The sequence below is a fragment of the Zophobas morio genome, unplaced genomic scaffold, assembly GCF_036711695.1.
Source record: "Zophobas morio isolate AGI-343-1 ecotype UQ-CSIRO unplaced genomic scaffold, CSIRO_AGI_Zmor_V1 ptg000021l, whole genome shotgun sequence".
Lineage (NCBI taxonomy): Eukaryota > Metazoa > Arthropoda > Insecta > Coleoptera > Tenebrionidae > Zophobas > Zophobas morio.
In genome coordinates this window covers 24,828,642-24,852,060 of record NW_026972126.1, presented here as the reverse complement: position 1 = coordinate 24,852,060, position 23,419 = coordinate 24,828,642, and the positions used below count along the sequence as shown (strand labels likewise).

The window sequence follows — 23,419 nt, the reverse complement described above, 5'->3', positions numbered from 1 at the left end:
CCTTCGAAAATGTTGCTCCCTGACCATCAACACACTATATTTTTGGAATCAGCATGTCGAGATCTACGTCCCTGAATTTTTTCATAATTTTTAGACAACTTTTTTAAAAGTGAAATTTTTCCAATGGTCCCCCCTTCTTCAACTTTCGGCCAAATTTTGACATTTTCGAAACTCAACTAACTGCATTTTCTTGTAGATTTCGAGTTCTAGAACTCACTTCCGGCATCGTTTCTTTGATAACTGCAACCGTTTTTCCGGAATCGACCGTTGAAATATCGAAATTTTTAGAAATCCTCAAAAATTCGCATTTCATAGCGATTCTTTCGAAAATGTTGCTCCGTGACCATCAACACACTATATTTTTGGAATCAGCATGCCGAGATCTGCGTCCCTGAATTTTTTCACAATTTTTAGACAACTTTTTCAAAAGTGAAAAATTTCCAATGGTCCCCCCTTCTTCAAATTTCGGCCAAATTTTGACATTTTCGAAACTTAACCAAACACATTTTCTTGTAGATTTCTAGCTCTAGAACTCACTTCCGGCATCGTTTCTTTGATAACTGCAACCGTTTTTCCGGAATCGACCGTTGAAATATCGAAATTTTTAGAAATCCTCAAAAATTCGCATTTCGTACCGACTCTTTCAAAAATGTTGCTCGGTGACCATCAACACACTATATTTTTGGAATCAGCATGTCGAGATCTACGTCCCTGAATTTTTTCACAATTTTTAGACAACTTTTTTAAAAGTGAAAAGTTTCCAATGGTCCCCCCTTCATCAAATTTGGGCCAAATTTTGACATTTTCGAAACTTAACCAAACACATTTTTTTGTAGATTTCGAGCTCTAGAACTCACTTACGGCATCGTTTCTTTGATAACTGCAACCGTTTTTCCGGAATCGACCGTTGAATTTTCGAAATTTTTAGAAATCCCCAAAAATTCGCATGTCATAGCGATTCCTTCGAAAATGTTGCTCCGTGACCATCAACACCCTATATTTTCGGAATCAGCATGTCGAGATCTACGTCCCTGAATTTTTTCGCAATTTTTAGACAACTTTTTTAAAAGTGAAAAATTTCCAATGGTCCCCCCTTCTTCAAATTTCGGCCAAATTTTGACATTTTCGAAACTTAACCAAACACATTTTCTTGTAGATTTCGAGCTCTAGAACTCACTTCCGGCATCGTTTCTTTGATAACTGCAACCGTTTTTCCGGAATCGACCGTTGAAATATCTAAATTTTTAGAAATCCTCAAAAATTCGCATTTCGTAGCGATTCTTTCGAAAATGTTGCTCGGTGACCATCAACACACTATATTTTTGGAATCAGCATGTCGAGATCTGCGTCCCTGAATTTTTTCACAATTTTTAGACAACTTTTTTAAAAGTGAAATTTTTCCAATTGTCTTCCCTTTTTCAAATTTCAGTTTTTATATCCTATTTTAGGCAAATTTCAGTTTTTATATCCTATTTGAGGGCGTAAAATCCGCCCTTTAGATAACTTCCACTCACACACCCTGTCACACTTGTAAACAATGCCGCCCCCACCACCTACCTGATAAGGGTTGCTGTCAGCGGCTGACGGGACGCGGCAATGCGTTGGGAGCAGACGGCGCGACATGTGGATGTTGGCGCCGCCTCACCATATCTGGGGGCCTGCAACACATCAAAACCGTCATTCCCAAGTGTCTTAATACAATGTTCACGATAAAGCGTAAAATCAATGCGGCGACGGTGGATGTCAATAAAGCACTAATGACTCAGTGTAATGCTAATGCACTTTTGCATAATGCATCGGGACTATAATGGGTAAAACCTTCAAGAAAGAAAAAACGTGGCTTAACGCAATTGACGTGGATCATCGATGGATCCGTCATGGCACTTTGTCGGTGGTCGTGGAAGAATCGAGATTTTGAGGTGGTTTTCGCGAGTGCGAGGTGGAGAGCCGATTTTCGTGCCATTATTTACGCTGTAAGTGACGGTTTGCTTGTGCTGGGGATTTGGGGCCGCTTCCGACAATAAACTGCTGATTTATGGGCTATTTCGTTCGCGGAGTGTTTAATTGTCGAAGGGGGATTGGGATTTTTCGGGCGATTTAGGCGGGCGGGTTCACGAGGGGTCGTGGGAGCGGAGCGAGGACGCGGATTTTTTTTTCAGTGGTCCGAATGTGTCAGATGTTTATGGATTTATTTCGCAATTAACGATGATATTTGAGGAATTTTCTTAAATTACGAGGTTCTTTCATAAGTGGGTTAATGATGGCTTTCGGGTAAGGTGGAGGTGCGAGTGTGGGTCGGACCGTAGTTTTCCAAGGGTCAAGTTTCTTTTTTTATTATTATTTTTTTTTAATATTACTTAATTTTGTGATGTACAGTCAAAGATAAATCGATAAATTTTATAAAAAAATAAAAATAAGATAGATAAACAAGACCTTTCGATTTATTACTTACGTTCGCAATTATTTAATACACGATGGCATTCTACGTTTAATAAATCTGACATTTACTGAAGAATATGTGAAACCGTAAAACATTAAAATTAATATTCAAAAAATTAAAACTACATTATGAATATCTAACATATAATCAACAGCTTCAAATTTTTCTTCTTTTGCTACTTCCAGAAGTTCGTATATTACATAAACTCGCTGACCTGATTTCATCAAGGAATGATGTGCATTTATATAATTTTCTTTCGAAATGTTGAACGTTATAATAATACGGCTGTAAACATTAACCGCATCGGCTATTAAATTTATTAAGTCACTTTGAGATTTATAGCCAACGTAGTTACCTTTTCAATATTTTAATAATAATAAAAAAATTGATGAAAACTTGTCTGATCATCCCGCAAAAATATGCCAACGTTAATTCATAATTTTCAAAGTAAATTGTATACTTGCGGTTTATGAATTCGCCTTTATTTTTTACCTTGAACATCCAGATTTCTCGTATAACAGCATTTTACAATTTAACTCAGAAATCGTAGAACGGAATACTCTGAAACGTTGCAAACGATTTAATAAAAATTTTTGTTTATCCTGGTCAAAAACTTGATGACGTCATATCAGAATTGTGCTGTTTGAAAACATTGGTTGAAGGTTATTTCGACAGAACTTCTTTCACTCCTGAAGCGCACCCCAACAAATCCCGCAAAATTCAAAAATTCAGAAACTGAAATCGAAACATCAGAATAAAACTTATCGAAAAACGTACAATTTAAATAGTCCAAAAAGTGAAAAATCAAAAATTAAAAATTCGAAAAAGTGAAAAATAAAAATATCGAAAAATTGAGAAGTCAAAAGAATCTAAAAACCGAAAAATCGAAACGTTAACAACTGAAAAATTTTAAATTAAATAATGTCGATAAATCGAAAAATTAAAAAATCAAAAAATCCAGACATTGAAAAATCGGAAACCGAGAAATCGAAAAATCGAAACATTAAAAAATTGAAAAATCGAAAACTCGAGAAACCGAAAAATAAAAAAATTTTAAAATGGAAAAATCTACGATTTAAAAATTTTAAATTAAATAATGTTGAAAAGTTAAAAAATCGGGAAATTGAAAAACTAAAAACGGAAAAATCAAAACATCGAAAAATATAAAATCCAAAAAGTCGAAAAATTGAAAATTTTTAAATTAAAAGTTAAAAAATTGATAAATTGAAAAATCAAAAATTAAAAATTGGAAAAAGTGAAAAATAAAAATATCGAAAAATTGAGAAGTCAAAAGAATCTAAAAACCGAGAAATCGAAAAATTCAAAAACTGAAACATCAAGAAAACGAAGTATCAAATCGAGAAATCGAAATAGGCGAAGACCAAAAAAGAGAAATGTAAACAATTGAAAAATTTTAAATTAAATAATGTCGATAAATCGATATCGAAAAATTAAAAAATCAAAAAATCCAGAAACTGAAAAATCGAAAAATCGAGAAACTGAAAAATAAAAAATTGAAAAATCCAAAAGGTAAAAAATCGAAAATTGAAAATTGAAAAACTGAAAAATCAAAACATCGAAAAATGTAAATTCGAAAAACCCAAAAACCAAAAAGTCGAAAAATTGAAAAATTTTGAATTAAATAATGTTGAAAAGTTAAAAAATTGATAAATTGATTAATCAAAAAATCCAGAAACAGAAAAATTGAAAAATCAAAACATCGTAAAAATCAAAACATTAGAAAATTAAAAAATGGAAAAATCAAAAATTTTTAAAATGGAAAAATTAAAATATCGAAAAATTTTAAAATGGAGACATCAAAAATTTAAAAATTAAAAAATCGGAAAATTGAAAGTCGAAAAACCGAAAATCGATTAACTGAAAAATTCCAAAACTAAAATCACGAAAAATTGAGAAATCAAAAATTAAAAATTCGAAAAAGTGAAAAATAAAAATATCGAAAAATTGAAAAGTCAAAAGTGAAATATCAAGAAAACGAAGTATCAAATCGAGAAATCGAAAAACTGGGAAATCGAAATAGGCGAAGACCAAAAAATCGAAACGTTAACAATTGAAAAATTTTAAATTACATGATGTCGATAAATCGAAAAATTAAAAAATCAAAAAATCCAGAAACTGAAAAAACTGAAAAATCGGGAACCGAGAAGTCGAAAAATCGAAACATTAAAAAATTGAAAAATCGAGAAACCGAAAAATCAAAAATTTTTAAAATGGACAAATCTAAAATTTAAAAATCGAAAAATCCAAAAAGTAAAAAATCGACAAATCGAATAGGTGAGAAATCACAAAGTTTAAAAAATCGGAAAATTGAAAATCGAAAGACTGAAAATTGAAAAACCTAAAAATTGAAAAATCGAAAAAATGAAAATTTTTAAATTAAATAATGTTGATAAATTGAAAAGTTTAAAAATCGATAAATTGAATAATAAAAAATCCAGAAACTGCAAAAAAAATTGAAAAATTTCATAAACGAAAAATTGAAAAATCTCAACTTTTAAAAATTGGAAACTCAGAAGGCCAAAAATCGAAACATCGTAGAAATCGAAACATTAAAAAATTTAAAAATCGAAAAGTTCAAAAAGTAAGAAATCAAAAATCGGAAAATTGAAAGTCGAAAAACTGAAAAATCGATAAATTGAAAAATTCCAAAACTAAAATGACGAAAAATTGAGAAATCGAAAAACGGAAAAATCAAAACATCGAAAAATCTAAAAATGTAAAAATCTAAAATTTAAAAAACGAAAAATTGAAAAATCCAAAAAGTAAAAATCGACAAATTGAAAAGTTGAAAAGCGAGAAAACAAAAATCCAAAATTTGAAAATCGATAAATTGCAAAATTTCAAAACTGAAATGACGAAAAATTGAGAAATCGAAAAATCGAAATGCTGAAATTCGAAAAAGCTAAAAACCGAAAACATGAAAAATTCATGATTATTAAAATCCAAAAATTGCATAACCAAAAATTCTAAAACCAAGAAATTGAAAAATCGAAAAAGTAAAAAATCCAGAAATCGAAAAGTCGAAAAACTGACAATCGAGACTACGAAAATCTAAAAATTGGAAAATCGAGAATGTAAAAAATCGACAAATCGAAAAGTCGAAAAAGCGGGAAATCAGAAATCCAAAATTAAAAAAATCGGAAAATTGAAAATCGAAAAACTGAAAAGTCGATAAATTGAAAAACTCCAAAACTGGAATGTCGAAAAATTGGGAAATGGAAAAACTGAAAAAACGAAACATCCCAATACTTTAAATTAAAAGATTCAAAATTAAAACATCGAAAAATGTAAAATCCAAAACTCTAAACGCTGAAATTCAAAAAAGACAAAATAAAAAAAAAATATAAATTGAGAAACCGGAAAATTGGAAAACCGAAAATTTAGAAACGAGAAGTAGAGCAATCGAAACATTGGGGAAATCGAAATATTTAAAAATCGAAAAATAGAAAATTTAAAAATTGAAGAACTGAAAGATCGATAAATCTAAAATTTTAAAAATTGAGAAATTAAAAAATTGAAAAATGAAAGAAAAATTGAAAAATCCGGAAATTAAACAATTAAAAAAAAGAAACATCGAAATTTCGATAAATTGAAGAATCAAAAATTTAAAAATTTGAAAAATGGAAGAACTGAAAAATCGAAAAATCGGGAAATCGAAAATCTAACTAAAATTTTTAAAATGGAAAAATTAAAATGTCGAAAAATTGAAAATCGAGACATCAGTGATATTGAAATTGAAAAATCTAAAATTTAAAAATCGAAAAAATAAAAAATCGTCAAATCGAAAAGTTGAAAAAGCGAGAAATCAAAAATTCAAAATTAAAAAAAATCGGAAAAATAAAAAATCGATAAATTGAAAAATTCCAAAACTAAAATGACGAAAAATTGGAAAACCTAAAAAATTGAGCAATCAAAACATCGAAAAATTAATAATTAAGAATCTAAAAATTACAAAACCGAAAATTGTAAAACCAAGAAATCAAAAAATTGAAACATCAAAAAATCTAAAAATAGAAAAATCTCAAATTTTAAAAATTGAAAGGTCGAAAAAGTGAAGAAAAGAGAAGTGAAAAGTTGAAAAATTTAAAAATCCAGAAATTAAACAACAAAAAAAAGAAACATTGAAATCTTGATAAATTGAGAAATCGAAAAATTGAAAAACCTAACAATCGGAAACCAAGAAGTCGAAAAATCGAAACATCCTAGAAATCGAAACATTAAAAAGTTGAAAAACCGAAAATTTAACAATTTGGGAAATTGAAAAAGGGAAGAACTGAGAAATCGAAAAATTTGAAAATATGGAAAAATTAAAATATCTAAAAATTGAAAAATCGAGACATCAAAAAATCTAAAAATTCAAAAATCTAAAATTTAAAAATGGAAAAATTGAAAAAGTAAAAAGTCGACAAATCGAAAAATTGAAAAAGCGAGAAATCAAGACCTCAAAATTAAAAAAATCGGAAAATCGAAAATCAATAAGCTAAAAAATCAAAACATCGAAAAATTGTAAAACCAAAAAATCTAAACGCTGAAATTTGAAAAGCGAAAAACCGAAAAATCGAAAAACTAGTAATTTTAAAAATCGAAAAATTGAACAACCGAAAATTCTAAAACCAAGAAATCGAAAAACCAAAACATCAAAAAATCATAAAATTGAAAAATCGAGAAATCGAACAGTCGAAAAATTGAAAAATCTAAATATTGAAAAATGAAAAAAAAAAGAATCGAAAAACTGAAAAATTCAGAAATTGACCAATAAAAAAAGAAACATTGAAATCTCCATAAATTGAGAAATTGGAAAACTGGATTCATATAGGACAAATACGTTAGTTTATAAATTTTAATATAGTAAAACAGACAGACGGAGACGTGAGACCTATTTTATCGTACTCTAGGGGTCATGAAACGTCGAGAAAACATGAAAGTAAGTAGCCAGACGCCCGATGGACTCGATTACAACACTTCTTATCTTTAGCTTATCTAAGAAACTAGATTTGTTTGATTGTGCACTTCAGGGACAAGGAACGTTCTGTCTAAATAACTTTGGACCAGTTCTTTCTTACTTGAAGCGGTCCATTTTTTACACCGATGTTGTAAGTCGTGCCATTATACACTTCCACAAGGTGGATCAAGATAGTGATTAGTTACTCCTCGTCCATATTTAGTTGCTTGTGGCTCCACGGATGTTGTCCGGAGATGCAAATTAGGTAGATATAATGCAAATTCAAGTTTCTGGTGAAGTTGGATTTTTCCGTTTTCAAAATACCTATCCACCAAAAGATTTTTTTTCTGTATCGTGTGATGACTCCTTCTTCTATTTAAAAATAATTATATAAGCAATAATCTAAAAACACGATTATGCAAATTTATTTTTTTCCCGATGACCCTACACGTTAAAATAAAGACGTGGGTTATTAACCGTCAACCGTAACGGTTTACCCAAAACCACCGAAATGTCAAAACCTCAACGTGTCAATTTCGCTCGGCCCCTCCTTAATAAATAAAACCCATCACCATCCGCCCCCATCAAACCCAATCCACCTCGTTAACCCGCCACTTGTCACCCGTCGGCTTAACGCCCGAAACCAACCCGCAACCTTGACATATCAAAAAATCAGATCGCACCTCGAAAACGCAGCAAAAATCCAGTTCTAATCGCACTCCATGAATATTAATTAATTTTTCCGCGACATTCCGCCGCATTAATTAACTCCCTCTTTCGCCTCAAGGCCGCGCCGTCACTTCCCGCACTCGCCGAAACCGCCCCACGAACGCCACTGCACCCCCGACACTCTGGATCGCACGAAAAGTCGCACCCGAGCGGTCGTAGGTGGCCCCGTGAAATACAGCCAGCTCTGAAAACAGTTGACTAACCAGCCTCCGGTTCTTCACTCTTTCTTTTTCGTCGTGGTCCATCTGGCAGGCAGCGGCGTGCGGCCTTGGGGTCACGTGACCGCGCGACGCGCCCTCCACGGCCCGCCGGACGCGATTTTGGAAAATTCGCACGAACTGGTATTGCGCGGATCATGGGTGGCTGGACGTGGGGGGGTGGCGGGGGTTTGGTCGGAGACGGTGCTGGCGGTGCGTGGGCGCGCCGCCACTGGCCGTCATAACTCATGCTAACAAGATCTGCCGTCGCTGTCGCACCCAGCGCGTCGTCCTTGTCTGGTTGCATTATCGTCGATCTCCGAAGAAACGAGCATTCCACGGCCAACTGAGACCGGCCAAACAAGCGTGTAAACAAACGATTACTGCCCGATCCCCTCGATCTAATTACGATTGGATTTTTTTGCTGGTACTGTTCACGTTTCGGTTTTTTTTTCTTTTTTTGTTAAAGCCGGCTGGGTTTGTTTATTTAACGAGACGGAGATTGGAGGTTTTGGGTAATTGGGGGGCGGGGCTTAACGAGAGGTGATTAGAGGGCGGCGATTGGGAAAATTCCCGGCCACTGGTTTTGCACCGTACTCGAACAAGTACCGGAGAACATAGAGAAGCGTCATAGTTTATATTAAATGACGGTTGAGGACTCCTCGACTTATGTTGGCAACAGTGTTTGTTTCTAACTAGGAATAAAATTAACCAGAATATTACAAGCTGCTTACTGTTTCCTTCACTTTAATTCAGGTCACACGAATTACTTCGTTGTCTGAGAACTTGTTTGATCTACAGACCAGAGCGCACTCAAGCGAATATCGACTCTAAGCGTTCGGAAACGATTTGATTTATAAGCCATGATCCGTGATCTGATACACATCCTAACCGGTTTCGACCATAATTTCTGCTGTTTCAACTTTCGAATTCTCAGTTTTTCGAAATTTTAGTTTGGGGACTTTCCAGTTTACTCCTACTTGTTATTCAATTTTTGGATTTTACAATTTCTCAATTTTTCAATTTCTCGGTTTTCAGTTTTTCTCTTCAATTTTGCGATTTTTAAATATTTCGATTTTGCAATTTTTGACTTTTATAAACTATTTATTTGTCGATTTTTCAACTTCACTTTTTTGATTTTTCGATTTCTCAATTTTTTAATTTCTCAGTTTTTGGACATTTCAGTTTTGAGATTTTTCAATTTCTCCATTTACTTATTATTCAATTTTTCGATCTTACGATTTTGCAGGTTTTTGATTTTTCAATTTTCGATATTTCGACTTTACTTTTTTGATTTTTCGATTTCTCAATTTTTGGATTCTTTTGTAGAGTGGCAATGGCAACTAACAGAACGCACGCTATTAAAAAAAGAAAAAAAAGCTCCAATCGTATTTTTTTTTGTTATACTATTCGCTATAAGATTTATTTTTTATTTCAGAAGAAAAAAAATGGGAAAACGGGTGAGTGGCTTAACTTTGTTATAAAGTCTTTTATTTTTTTTTCATTCCAGTGATTACTCTTAATATTGCTCATTCATTTACCAAAATGAAGCTTATCTCAGCAAATACTAGCCCCGCCCACCCGCCCTCTCTTTTCTTAGAAGGTGTCATCTGCCAAAATCAGTCTTATCTTAGCAACTACCAACTCCGCCCACCTGCGCCGTTCTCATTCTAAGGATTTTATTTCTGTTCAGTATATTATGAGAAGCATTTTTCATTCTGCCTAGATAAAATGAATCACTGAAATGAAGGCGGGGTGGGTGGGCGGGGTTAATTATATGCTATTTGTAGAGTGGTAATGGCAACTAACACAACGTACGCTACTAAACAAAGAAAAAAAGAGCTCTAATAGTTTTTCTTGATATACTATTCGGTATAAGAATTATTTTTTATTTCAGAAGGATAACATGAGAAAACGGGTGGGTGGGTGGGGCTAAGTATAACCTTTCGTTATGCAGTCTTTTATAAGCAAGCAATAGCTCCGCCCATCTACCCCCTCTTCATTCCAGTGATTACTCTTAACATGGCTCAGCCATTTACCAAAATCTACCTTACCTTAATAAATACTAGCCCCGCCCACCCACCCTCTCTTTTCTTAGAAGATATGTCATCTGCCAAAATCAGTCTTATCTTAGCAAGTACTAACTCCGCCCACCCGCGCTGTTCTCATTCTAACGATTTTATTTCTGTTCAGTATATTATGAGATCCATTTTTCATTCCGGCTAGATAAAAAGAATCACTGAAATGAAAGCGGGGTGGGTGGGCGGGGTTAATTATATGTTCTATTGTAAAGTGGCAATGGCAACTAACAGAACGTACGCAGGCAAAAAAAGCTCTAATCGTATTTTTTTGTTATACTATTCGCTATAAGGTTTATTTTTTATTTCAGAAGAAAAAAAAATGAGAAAAAGGGTGGGGCTAAGTTTAACCTTGTGTTATAGAGTCTTTTATAAGCAAGCAATAGATATTTCAGTTTTGGAATTTTTCAGTTTTTCGATTCGTCAGTTTTTCTTCTTACATTTTTCAGTTTTTGGATATTTCAGTTTTGCGATTTTTCAATATTTCTGTTCTTCGACTTTTCCATTTTTGACTTCTGGATTTTTCGATGTGTCGATTTTTTACTTTTTCGATTTTTAAATTTTAGATTTCCCAATTTTTTGGTATTTTAATTTTTCAATAATTAAAATCTTAGATTTTTCGATTTCTCGATTTTTCATTTCAGTTCTTCGATATTAAAGTTTTTCAAGTTTTCGAATTTTTCAAATGTTTTGATTTCTTAATCAATCGATTTTTCGACATCCCGGCTTTAGATTTTCGGTTTTTCAATTGTCGTTTTTTCAAATTGTCACTTTTTTGATTTTTCGATTTCTCAATTTTTCAATTTTTTAATTTCTCAGTTTTTGGACATTTCAGTTTTGGGATTTTTCAATATTTCTGTTCTTCGACTTTTCCATTTTTGACTTCTGGATTTTTCGATGTGTCGATTTTTTACTTTTTCGATTTTTAAATTTTTGATTTCCCAATTTTTTGGTATTTTAATTTTTCAATAATTAAAATCTTAGATTTTTTAATTTCTCGATTTTTCATTTCAGTTCTTCGATATTTCAGTTTTTCAAGTTTTCGAATTTTTCAAATGTTTTGATTTCTTAATCAACCGATTTTTCGACATCTCGGTTTTATATTTTCGGTTTTTCAATTGTCGTTTTTTCAAATTGTCACTTTTTTGATTTTTCGATTTCTCAATTTTTCAATTTTTTGGGATTTTTCAATTTACTTATTATTCAATTTTTCGATCTTACGATTTTGCAGGATTTTGATTTTTCAATTTTTCGATTTTTTTTTAATTTTCGATATTTCGACTTTACTTTTTTGATTTTTCGATTTCTCAATTTTTCGATTCTTTAGATTCTCAGCTTTTGGATATTTCAGTTTTTCGATTCGTCAGTTTTTCTTTCATTTTTCAGTTTTTCGATATTTCAGTTTTGCGATTTTTCAATATTTCTGTTCTTCGACTTTTCCATTTTTGACTTCTGGATTTTTCGATGTGTCGATTTTTTACTTTTTCGATTTTTAAATTTTAGATTTCCCAATTTTTTGGTATTTTAATTTTTCAATAATTAAAATCTTAGATTTTTCGATTTCTCGATTTTTCATTTCAGTTCTTCGATATTAAAGTTTTTCAAGTTTTCGAATTTTTCAAATGTTTTGATTTCTTAATCAATCGATTTTTCGACATCCCGGCTTTAGATTTTCGGTTTTTCAATTGTCGTTTTTTCAAATTGTCACTTTTTTGATTTTTCGATTTCTCAATTTTTCAATTTTTTAATTTCTCAGTTTTTGGACATTTCAGTTTTGGGATTTTTCAATATTTCTGTTCTTCGACTTTTCCATTTTTGACTTCTGGATTTTTCGATGTGTCGATTTTTTACTTTTTCGATTTTAAAATTTTAGATTTCCCAATTTTTTGGTATTTTAATTTTTCAATAATTAAAATCTTAGATTTTTCGATTTCTCGATTTTTCATTTCAGTTCTTCGATATTTCAGTTTTTCAAGTTTTCAAATTTTTCAAATGTTTTGATTTCTTAATCAATCGATTTTTCGACATCCCGGTTTTAGATTTTTGGTTTTTCAATTGTCGTTTTTTCAAATTGTCACTTTTTTGATTTTTCGATTTCTCAATTTTTCAATTTTTTAATTTCTCAGTTTTTGGACATTTCAGTTTTGGGATTTTTCAATTTACTTATTATTCAATTTTTCGATCTTACGATTTTGCAGGATTTTGATTTTTCAATTTTTCGATTTTTTTAAATTTTCGATATTTCGACTTTACTTTTTTGATTTTTCGATTTCTCAATTTTTCGATTCTTTAGATTCTCAGCTTTTGGATATTTCAGTTTTGGGATTTTTCAGTTTTTCGATTCGTCAGTTTTTCTTCTTTCATTTTTCAGTTTTTCTATATTTCAGTTTTGCGATTTTTCAATATTTCTGTTCTTCGACTTTTCCATTTTTGACTTCTGGATTTTTCGATGTGTCGATTTTTTACTTTTTCGATTTTTAAATTTTAGATTTCCCAATTTTTTGGTATTTGAATTTTTCAATAATTAAAATCTTAGATTTTTCGATTTCTCGATTTTTCATTTCAGTTCTTCGATATTACAGTTTTTCAAGTTTTCGAATTTTTCAAATGTTTTGATTTCTTAATCAATCGATTTTTCGACTTCCCGGTTTTAGATTTTCGGTTTTTCAATTGTCGTTTTTTCAAATTGTCACTTTTTTGATTTTTCGATTTCTCAATTTTTCAATTTTTTAATTTCTCAGTTTTTGGACATTTCAGTTCTGGGATTTTTCAATTTACTTATTCAATTTTTCGATCTTACGATTTTGCAGGTTTTCGATTTTTCAATTTTTCGATTTTTTTTAAAGTTTCGATATTTTGACTTGACTTTTTTTGATTTTTCGGTTTCTCAATTTTTCGATTCTTTAGATTCCCAATTTTTCGATATTTCAGTTTTGGAATTTTTCAGTTTTTCGATTCGTCAGTTTTTCTTCTTTCATTTTTCAGTTTTTCGATATTTCAGTTTTGGGATTTTTCAATATTTCTGTTCTTCGACTTTTCCATTTTTGACTTCTAGATTTTTCCATGTGTCGATTTTTTACTTTTTCGATTTTTAAATTTTAGATTTTTCAATTTTTTGGTATTTTAATTTTCAGTAATTAAAATCTTAGATTTTTCGATTTCTCAATTTTTCATTTCAGTTCTTCGATATTTCAGTGTTTCAAGTTTTCGAATTTTTCAAATGTTTTGATTTCTTAATCTATCGATTTTTCGACTTCCCAGTTTTAGATTTTCTGTTTTTCAATTGTCGTTTTCTCAAATTTTCGATTTTTCAATTTTCGAAATCAAAGAACTGAAAAATGGTGAAACTGAAAAATGGAGAAACTGAAAAATTCCAAAACTGAATTGTTGAAAAATTCGCCAATTGAAAATTTGAAAATCGACTACTCCAAAAATCAAAAAGCTGAAAAATTGAAACATCGGAAAATCAAAACGTGAAAAGATTCAGAAATCGAGAAGTCACGAGGTCAAAAAATCGACAAATCGACAATGAAAAACTCAAAAATTTCAATAATCGAAATGTCTCACTCGATAAATCGGGAAACCGAGAAATTGGAAAAATTGAACAGTCAAAAATTTGAAAATTCGAAAATATATACTGAAAAGTAAAATCTTCAATTTTCCGCTTTTCGTTTCGATTTCATGATATTTCAGTTTTTCGATTTTTCGATTTCCCAATTTTTCGACATTTCAGTTTTGGGATTTTTTCAAGTTCTCGATTTTTCAATTCTCCGGTTCTTAAATTTTTCCATATTTTAATTCTTCGTTATCTTGATTTGCAATTCTTCGATTTTTCTACTTCTCAGTATGTATTTCGAATTTTCAATTTTTTTACTTTTAGACTTTTCAATGTTCTCGATTTTTCAAGATTTTCGATTTTTTATTTTCAATTTGTAAGTTTTGAATTTTTCGATTTTGGGCTATTTTGGTTTGTCGATTTTTTTAACTTCCCGACGCTCGATTTTTCGCTCTTTTCAGGTTTCGATTAGTCGATGCTTCAATTTTTCGAATTTTCGGTGTTTTGATTTTTGGATTTGTCGATTTTCAAATTTTCCGATTTTTCGATTTGTCAGTTTTTCGAATTCCCAATTTTTCGACATTTCAGTTTTGGGATTTTTAAATTTCTCCATTTTTCAGTTCTTCGAATTGTCTTTTTCATTATTTCCAATTTTGAATTTTTTAATGTTTCGATTTTTCAACTTCCCGGTTTTAGATTTTCTGTTTTTCGATTGTCCTTTTTTCAAATTTTAGATTTTTCAATTTTTCAAATTTAACAATTATAAACTGTCAATTTTTCGATTTTTCAATAAATCGTTGTTTTGATTTCCCCATTTCTTGACTTTCGATATTCCTGTTCTTCAATTCTTTAAATTTTCGATTTTTCAGATTTTTGATTTTTTTTTAATTTTGCTAAGGTTTCAATTTTTGGACTTCACTTTTTGCATTTTTATATTGCTCAATTTTTCGACTTTTTAGGTTCTCAGTTTTTGGATAATTCAGTTTTCGGATTTTTCAGGTTTTCCATTTTTTTTTCATTTTTCAGTTTTTCGATATTTCAGTTTTGGGATTTTTCTTTTTTTTTATTCTTCGGCTTTTCGATTTTTGGTTTCTGAAGTTTTCGATTTGTCGATTTTTTTACTTTTTCGATTTTTCAATTTTTCGATTGCTTAATCTTTCGATTGTTCGACCTCCCGGTTTTAGATTTTCTGTTTTCAATTGTCGTTTTAAATTTTTTGATTTTTCAATGTTTTGATTTCCCGATTTAGTTTTTCTTTCATTTTTCAGTTTTTCGATATTTCAGTTTTGGGATTGTTCAATATTTCGATTCTTCGACTTTTCGATTTTTGACTCCTAGAGTTTTCGATGTGTCGATTTTTTTACTTTTTCGATTTTTGAATTTTAAATTTTTTAATTTTTAAAATTTTAGATTTTTCGATTTCTCGAATTTTCATTTCAGTTCTTCGATATTTTAGTTTTTCAAGTTTTCGAATTTTTCAAATGTTTTGATTTCTTAATCAATCGATTTTTCGACTTCCCGTTTTAGATTTTCTGTTTTTCAATTGTCATTTTTTCAAAATTTCGATTTTTCAATTTTTCAAATTTGACTTTTATAAACTCTCAATTTTTCGATTTTTCAATTAATCGATGTTTTGATTTTCTCATTTCTTGACTTTCGAGGGTTTCGATATTCCTGTTCTTCAATTCTTTAATTTTTAGATTTTTTCAGGTTTTTGATTTTTTTTTAATTTTTTGAAGGTTTCAATTTTTCGACTTCACTTTTTGGATTTTTATATTGCTCAATTTTTCGACTTTTTAGATTCTCAGTTTTTGGATATTTCAGTTTTGGGATTTTTCTTTTTTTTTTATTCTTCGACTTTTGGATTTTTGGCTTCGGTTCTGAAGTTTTTGATGTGTCGATTTTTTTACTTTTTCGATTGCTTAATCTTTCGATATTTCGACTTCCCGGTTTTAGATTTTCTGTTTTCAATTGTCGTTTTAAATTTTTCGATTTTTCAATGTTTTGATTTCCCGATTTAGTTTTTCTTTCATTTTTCAGTTTTTCGATATTTCAGTTTTGGGATTTTTCAATATTTCGATTCTTCGACTTTTCGATTTTTGACTCCTGGAGTTTTCAATGTGTCGTTTTTTTACTTTTTCAATTCTCGATTTTTCATTTCAGTTCTTCGATATTTCAGTTTTTCAAGTTTTCAAATTTTTCAAATGTTTTGATTTCTTAATCAATCGATTTTTCGACTTCCAGCTTTTAGATTTTCTGTTTTTCAATTGTAGTTTTTTCAAATTTTCGATTTTTCAATTTTTCAGTTAATCGATGTTTTGACTTTCGAGGGTTTCGATATTCCTGTTCTTCATTGTTTAAATTTTCGATTTTTCAGGTTTTTGATTTTTTTTTAAATTTTTTTAAGGTTTCAGTTTTTCGACTTCACTTTTTGCATTTTTATATTGCTCAATTTTTCGACTTTTTATGTTCTCAGTGTTTGGATATTTCAGTTTTCGGATTTTTCAGGTTTTCCATTTTCAGGCTTTTTTTTTCATTTTTCAGTTTTTCGATGTTTCAGTTTTGGGATTCTTTTTTTTTTGAATCTTTGACTTTTCGATTTTTGGCTTCTGAAGTTTTCGATGTGTCGTTTTTTTTTGTTTTTCGGTTTTTCAATTTTAGATTTTTTAATTTTAAAAATTTTAGATTTATCGATTTCTCGATTTTTCATTTCAGTCCTTGGATATTTCAATTTTTCAAGTTTTCGATTTTTTCAAATGTTTCGATTTTTTAATCTTTCGATTTTTCGACTTCCCGGTTTTAGATTTTCTGTTTTTCAATTGCCATTTTGTCAAATTTTCGATTTTTTAATTTTTCAAATTTGACTTTTATAAACTCTCAATTTTTCGATTTTTCAATTAATCGATGTTTTGATTTTCCCATTTCTTGACCTTCGAGTGTTTCGATTTTCCTGTTTTTCAATTCTTAAATTTTTTGATTTTTCAGGTTCTTGATTTTTCAATTTTTCGATTTTTTAAGGTTTCTATTTTTCGACTTCACTTTTTTGATTTTTCGATTTTTCAGTTTTTAGATAATTCAGTTTTAGGATATTTCAATATTTCAATTCTTCGGCTTTTCTTCTGGATTTTTCGATGTGTCTACCTTATTACTTTTTCGATTTTTCAATTTTTGGATTTTTAAATTTTAGATTTTTCAATCTTTTGATACTTTCAATTTTCAGTATTTCTTAAATCTTCGATTTTTCGACTTCCTGGTTTTAGATGTTCTGTTTTACAATTTTTCGATTTGTTAATTTTTCATTCCCGATTTATCGAGATTTGATTGTTCGGGTTTTCGATTTATCAGTTTTTCAATTTTTTATTTTGGCCTATTTCGGTTTCTCAGTTTTTCCAGTTTTCCATTTTTTCGTTTTTTGATTTTTCCGCTTTTCCAATTTTTCAACTTTTAACTTTTTGTTTGTCGATTTCTCTATCTATTTTTCGATTTTCCGACTTCATCACTTTTCGATTTCTCGTTCTTTCGATCTTTTAATCTCTCAATTTTTCAATTTTTCGAATTTTTAAGTTTTTTGATTTCTCGATTTATCGAGATTTGGATTTTTCGATATTTTAATTGTCAATTTCTCAATTTATAAATTGTTCAATTTTTAACTTTCCGATTTTTCGACTCCACGATTTCTTGATCTTTTGATTTTTCGATTTCTCTGTTTTTCGATTTTCCAGTCTTTCGGTGTTTAGATTTTTCACTTATTCGATTTTTTAAATTCGGGAGTTTCGATTTCTCGATTTTTCGTTATTCGATTTTTAAATTTTAGATTTTTGAATTTTACGCTTTTTCGATTTTCTGATGTTTCATTTCTCGATTTTCAGTTCTTCGATATTTCGATTTTTCAATGTTTCGGTTTTACGATTTTTTAAGGTTTCGATTTTTCTATTATTAGATTTCTCGATTTTTCGATTTTTCAATAATTTTAATTTTTCATTTTTTTTTTTCTCACTGTTAATATACAAAAATTGTCACTAAAAACATTTAAAAATTCATACAAAATAGAACACAGTGTTTCCAACTTTGGCTTCACTTTCAAAAACGGGTTCCTCAGGGCTCCAACTGAAGCTGTGGCTTTTCGCCATTTTCGTGAGTGATCTTCGCCTTGCTCAGTATTACTACGCCGACTTTCAGCTATCAAATCCCGAGATAACACATCTGAAAACACCAACTTTTCCCCTAATGACTCCGTTTGTTATTTCAGCTTGTTTGTTTTCTGGTTTCCTGTAAATGACTAAGCTTCTGCTTGTCGTAAGATTTACTGTGTATACTTTGGTAATTTATTATCACTTTAGCAGAAGTTTCCTCGTAATAACACCTACATAAGCATGTGCAAATGTGGGGCCCAGATTTCCGAGTCGGAGGTGATGATGTCGGAGCTTCAACAATAGACAAGCTAATTGTTTTATCCTTACGTCGGACTTGGTTGTTATTGACGGTGGATCTTTGGATTTCAGTCACGACCGACGATATAATCTTTAATTAACGCAAAAATTACTCATCTTCGGTTTCTGTAATTTATCACGGAGATGTGGGCAAAAACGTTGCCAAGGAGGTTCGCCGAGGAAGATGGCGACGGGATGACGTTATCAATTATCGGCGTATTTTTTTCATGACCCTCACGCAAGTTTGCGGAAAAATGCGGGACTAAATGGTAGTAATGAATGACGGGTGGGTGAGGTATGAAAATTTTGGATATGTGGTGCTCCAGGAGGCGGTGTGGCGGGAAATTGTGCTTCAGGAAGAGTCGTAAGTTGAAATTAAGAGATTGGTTGAAGGTTGTTTGGGAGAACTTTCCTCGTCCTTGAAATATCGCTTCTTTGAAAAATTCTAAAATTTGCAATTTCAAAGTCTAATTGTAAAATGTTGCTTGAAACTTTGTTTTTTTTTACAAAAATCCGGATGTCCAAGGTATCTTATTTTATAAATTTTAAATTATTTTCGCTAATGTAAATTTCGGAGATGACGTCATCCTATTGTTAGTGGGTACGATTAGCTAAATTGTGGTCAGCGTTTTACCATCTACACGATAATATTTGAAAACAATTGGTCAAGTAGTTTCGGAAATCATCTGTCTAGTAACCTATTTTTTCATACTCTAGGAGTCATGAAACGTCGAGAAAACATAAAAGTACCCAGTCGTCCATTGAGCAACAATTTAACAATTTTTCGAATTTTCGATGTTTCAGTTTTCCAATTTCCTAAATTTTTCGATTTCTCGAATTTTCAGTTTTTCGTTTTTTCTATTTTTCTTTATTTCGTATTTTCAAATTTTAGATTTTGCGTTTTTTCGAGATTTCGATTTATAAAATTTTTGATTTTTCAATTTTTCGCTGTTCAAATTTTTCGATTTCTCGAGATTTCGGTTCTTCTTTTTTTTAATTTTAAATCTTTTAAATTTTAAATTTATTGATTTTGGGCTATTTCGATTTCTCGATTTTCCGATCGTTTCATGTTTCGATTTCTCCATATTTCAGTTTTTCGATTTTTCGGGTCTTCCATTGCCTAATTTTTCAACATTTCAGTTTTGGGATTTTTCAATTTCTCGATTATTTAATTCTCCGAAAAATCGAGAAATCTATACATCAAAAAATCGAAAAATCGAAGAATGGAAAAATTGAAAAATCCCAAAACTGAAATGTCGAAAAATTGGGAAATCGAAAAAATTGAAACATCGAAAAATCAAAAGTTTTAATAATCGAAAAATTGAAAAACAGTAAAATCTAAAACCGTGGAGTTCAAAAATTGAAATATCGAGAAATGGAAACATCAAAAAATTGAAAAATCTAAAATTTGAAAATTCGAAATAATGAAAGATAGAAAAATCAAAGGGCTGAAAAATGGAGAAATTGAAATATTCCAAAACTGAATTGTCGAAAAATTGGGAAATTGAAAAACTGAAACATTCAAACATCGGAAAACTTGAAAATCGACTAATCCAAAAATCAAAAAGCCGAAAATTCGAAAAATCGAAATGTCGGGAAATCGAAATTTGAAAAAATGGAGAAATCGAGAAGTTGCGAAGTCAAAAAATCGACAAATCAAAATGGCTCAAAATCGAAAAATTAAAAACTCAAAAGTTGAAAATAAAAAATCGAAAAATTTAAAAATGGGTAAGATGAACAATTGAATAATTGAAATGTCTCACTCGATAAATCGGGAAATCAAAGAATTGAAAAATCTAAAAACTGAAAAATCGAGAGAAATTTTAAAAATCGAATGGTCAAAAATTTGAAAATTCGAAAATACTGAAAAATAGAATTTTCAATTTTCCGCTTTTCATTTCTCGATACCTCGATATTTCAAGTTTTTCAATTGTTCGGTTTTTCGATTTCCCAATTTTTCGACATTTTCAATTCCAATTCTTCGTTTTTTCGATTTCGATTATTGGTTTGTGCAATTTCCCGATTTCCCAATTTTTCGGCTTTTTTTTTTTTTCTAAACATCAATTTTCAAATTTTTACTTTCCGCGTTCTCAATTTCTCGATTTTACAATTTTTCGATTTTTTGATGTTTAGATTTCTCGATTTTGCAATTCTCCGGTTCTTACATTTTTTCTTATTTTAATTTTTCGTTTTCTTGATTTGCAGTTCTTTGATTTTTTTACTTTTCAGTATTTCGAATTTTCAAATTTTTTACTTTTCGATTTTTCAATTTTCTCGATTTTTCAAGATTTTCGACTTTTTACTTTTTCAATTTTTCGATCTCAAGATTTATCGAGTGCAACATTTCGAACATTTTCGATTTTTTTAATTTTTTATTTTCAATTTTTCAGTTTTTAATTTTTCGATTTTGGGCTATTTCGATTTGTCGATTTTTTTTCTTTCCGACTTCTTAATTTCTTGTTGTTTCAATTTTTCAAATTTTCGGCTTTTTGATTTCTGGATTTGTCGATGTTTCGATTTTTCAGTTTTTCGATTTCCCAATTTTCGACTTCTCAGTTTTGGAGTTTTTAAATTTCTCCATTTTTCAGTTCTTCGATTTTTGTTTTTCATTATTTCGATCTTCTCGATATTTCAGTTTTTCGATTTTTCGGCTTTTCGGATTTCCCAATTCTTCAACTTCAGTTTGGGAATTTTTGAATTTCTCGATTTTTCAATTTATCCGTTCTTCGATTTTTCGACATTTCAATTTTTCGGTTTCTCGATTTTTTTATTTTTCAATTTTTTGACGTTTAGGTACTCGATCTTCAGATTTTTCGACTTCTCGGCTTAGATTTTGCGGTTTTTCAGTTTTGGATTATTAAATTTTTCAATTCTTTGTTTTTTCGATTAATCGAGATTTTGACGTTTCGATTATTCGATTGTTCAATTTCTCGATTTTTCAATCTTTTGATTTTTTTTAATTTCAAATGTTTTCGATTTTCCCTGTTATCGATTTCTCAATTTACTAGTTCTTCGATTTTTATTGACGTACTTATTTTTTTTGATTTTTCGATTTTTCAATTTTTCTGTTCTTAAAATTTTTAGACTTCAGATTTTGATTGTCAAATTTTCGACTTTTCAGTTTTTCGATTTTTTTAAATTCAAATTGATTTTGGCTTTTTCGATTTCTCGATTGTTTTAAGTTTTCGGCTTCTCGATTTTTCGATCTTTCCATGTTTCGACTTCTCTGTTTCATTTTTTCGATTTTTCGGCTTTTCGATTTTCCAATTTTTCGACATTTCAGTTTTAAAATTTTTAGATTTTTCGATATTTTCATTTTTCTGTTTCTCGATTTTTCAGTTGTTTTATTTTTATATTTTTCATTACATAGGTACATATTTCGAATTTTCAAATTTTTGACCTTTCAATTTTTCGGTTTTCAAATTTTTCGATTTTTAATTTTTCCGATTTTAGACGTTTCGATTATTAGATTTTTCAATTTTTCGATTTTTTAATTTAAGATTATTCAATTTTTAATTTTTCGATTTTAGGCGATTTCGATTTGTCGATTTCTTGATCTTTTCTGAGTTTCCATTTTTCGATGTTTCAATTTTTCGAATTTTCGGCTTTTTGATTTTTCGATTTGTCGATTATCCAATTTTCCGAGTTTTCTATATTTCAGTTATTCGATTTCCCAATTTTCCGACATTTCAGTTTTGGGATTTTTCAATTTCTCCATTTTTCAGTTTTCCAATTTTTCCATTTTTTTTATTAAATGTTTCAATTTTCAATTTTTCTATTTTTTTTTTTTTTATTTAAAATTCTACAATTTTAAATTTTTTGACTTCAGACTATTTCGATTTCTCCATGTTTCAGTTTCTCGACTTTTCAGTTCTTCGATTTTTCTATTTTTCATTATTTCGAATTTTCAAATTTTGACTTCGATTTTTCAATTTTTCGACTTTTAAATTTTCCAATTTTTCGATTTTCTGATCTACCGAGAATACGACGTTTGGATTTTTCGATCGTTCAATTTCCCGATTTTTTTTAATATAAAATTTTCTTCGATGTTTCGATTTTTCAGTTTTTGGTTTTCCCAATTTTCCGACATTTCAGTTTTGGGATTTTTGAATTTCTCCATTTTCCAGTTCTTCGATTTCTCTTTTTTCAATACATATCTTGAATTTTCAAATTTTAGGTATTTCAATTTTTTGACGTTTCGATATCCTCGATCTTTAGAATTTTGGACTTCTCGGTTTTAGATTTGGCGGTTTTTCAATTTTTCAGTTATTAAAATTTTTGATTTCTCGATTTTTATTTTTTTTATTTCAAATGTTTTTGATTCTCCAGGTTATCGATTTCTCGATTTTTCAGTTCTTCGACTTTTTTGCTTTTTGATATTTGGAATTTTCAAATTTTAGATTTTTAAAGTTTTTGATGTATAGATTTTTGATTTTTTAACTTTTCAATTTTTCACTTTTAAATTTTTAGACTTTTCAGGTTTTTTTTAAATTTTTAAATTTTTCGATATGAGATTTCGACGTTTCAATTATTACTTGATTGTACAATTTCCGGACGTATCAATTTTTCGATTTTTTTTGCTTAAAATTTTCAATTTTTAATTTTTTAATTTTGACTTTTTCCATTTCTCTACTTCTCGATTTTTCGATTTTTTCGTGTTTCGACTTCTCGATGTTTCAGTTTTTCGATTTCCCAATTTTTCGACATTTCACTTGTGGGATTTTTGAATTTAGAGATTTTTCAATGTTTTTATTTTTCAGATTTTAAGTTTTTCAATTTTTTGACGTTATCGATCATCAGATTTTTCGACTTCTCGGTTTTAGATTTTGTGATTTTTCAATTTTTCAGTTTTTCAATTTTTAAAAATTTCAATTCTTTGTTTTTTTTCGATTTATCGATATTTCGACGTTTCGATTATTCGATTGTTCAATTTCTCGATTTTTTTGTTTTTTATTTGGAATTTTGAAATTTTAGATTTTTAAATTTTTTGATGTATTGATTTTTGATTTTTCGATTTTCCAATTTT

The 23,419-nt window shown here is 29.7% G+C and overlaps 1 protein-coding gene across 3 annotated transcripts in view; it reads right to left on the bottom strand.

The window, feature by feature from the left end:
- LOC135131670 (uncharacterized) overlaps positions 1-23,419 on the bottom strand; it is a 54,169-nt gene that overhangs the window by 19,174 nt on the left and 11,576 nt on the right. For 2 of the 3 annotated variants that reach the window (XM_064059516.1, XM_064059517.1), the window contains exon 2: positions 1,558-1,658. In XM_064059516.1, the coding sequence (XP_063915586.1) occupies positions 1,558-1,623 (66 nt within the window). In that variant the 5' untranslated portion in view covers positions 1,624-1,658. Of the gene's footprint in view, positions 1-1,557; positions 1,659-8,086; positions 8,355-23,419 lie in introns of those variants that run through there. The other variant, XM_064059518.1, reaches the window with a different exon arrangement.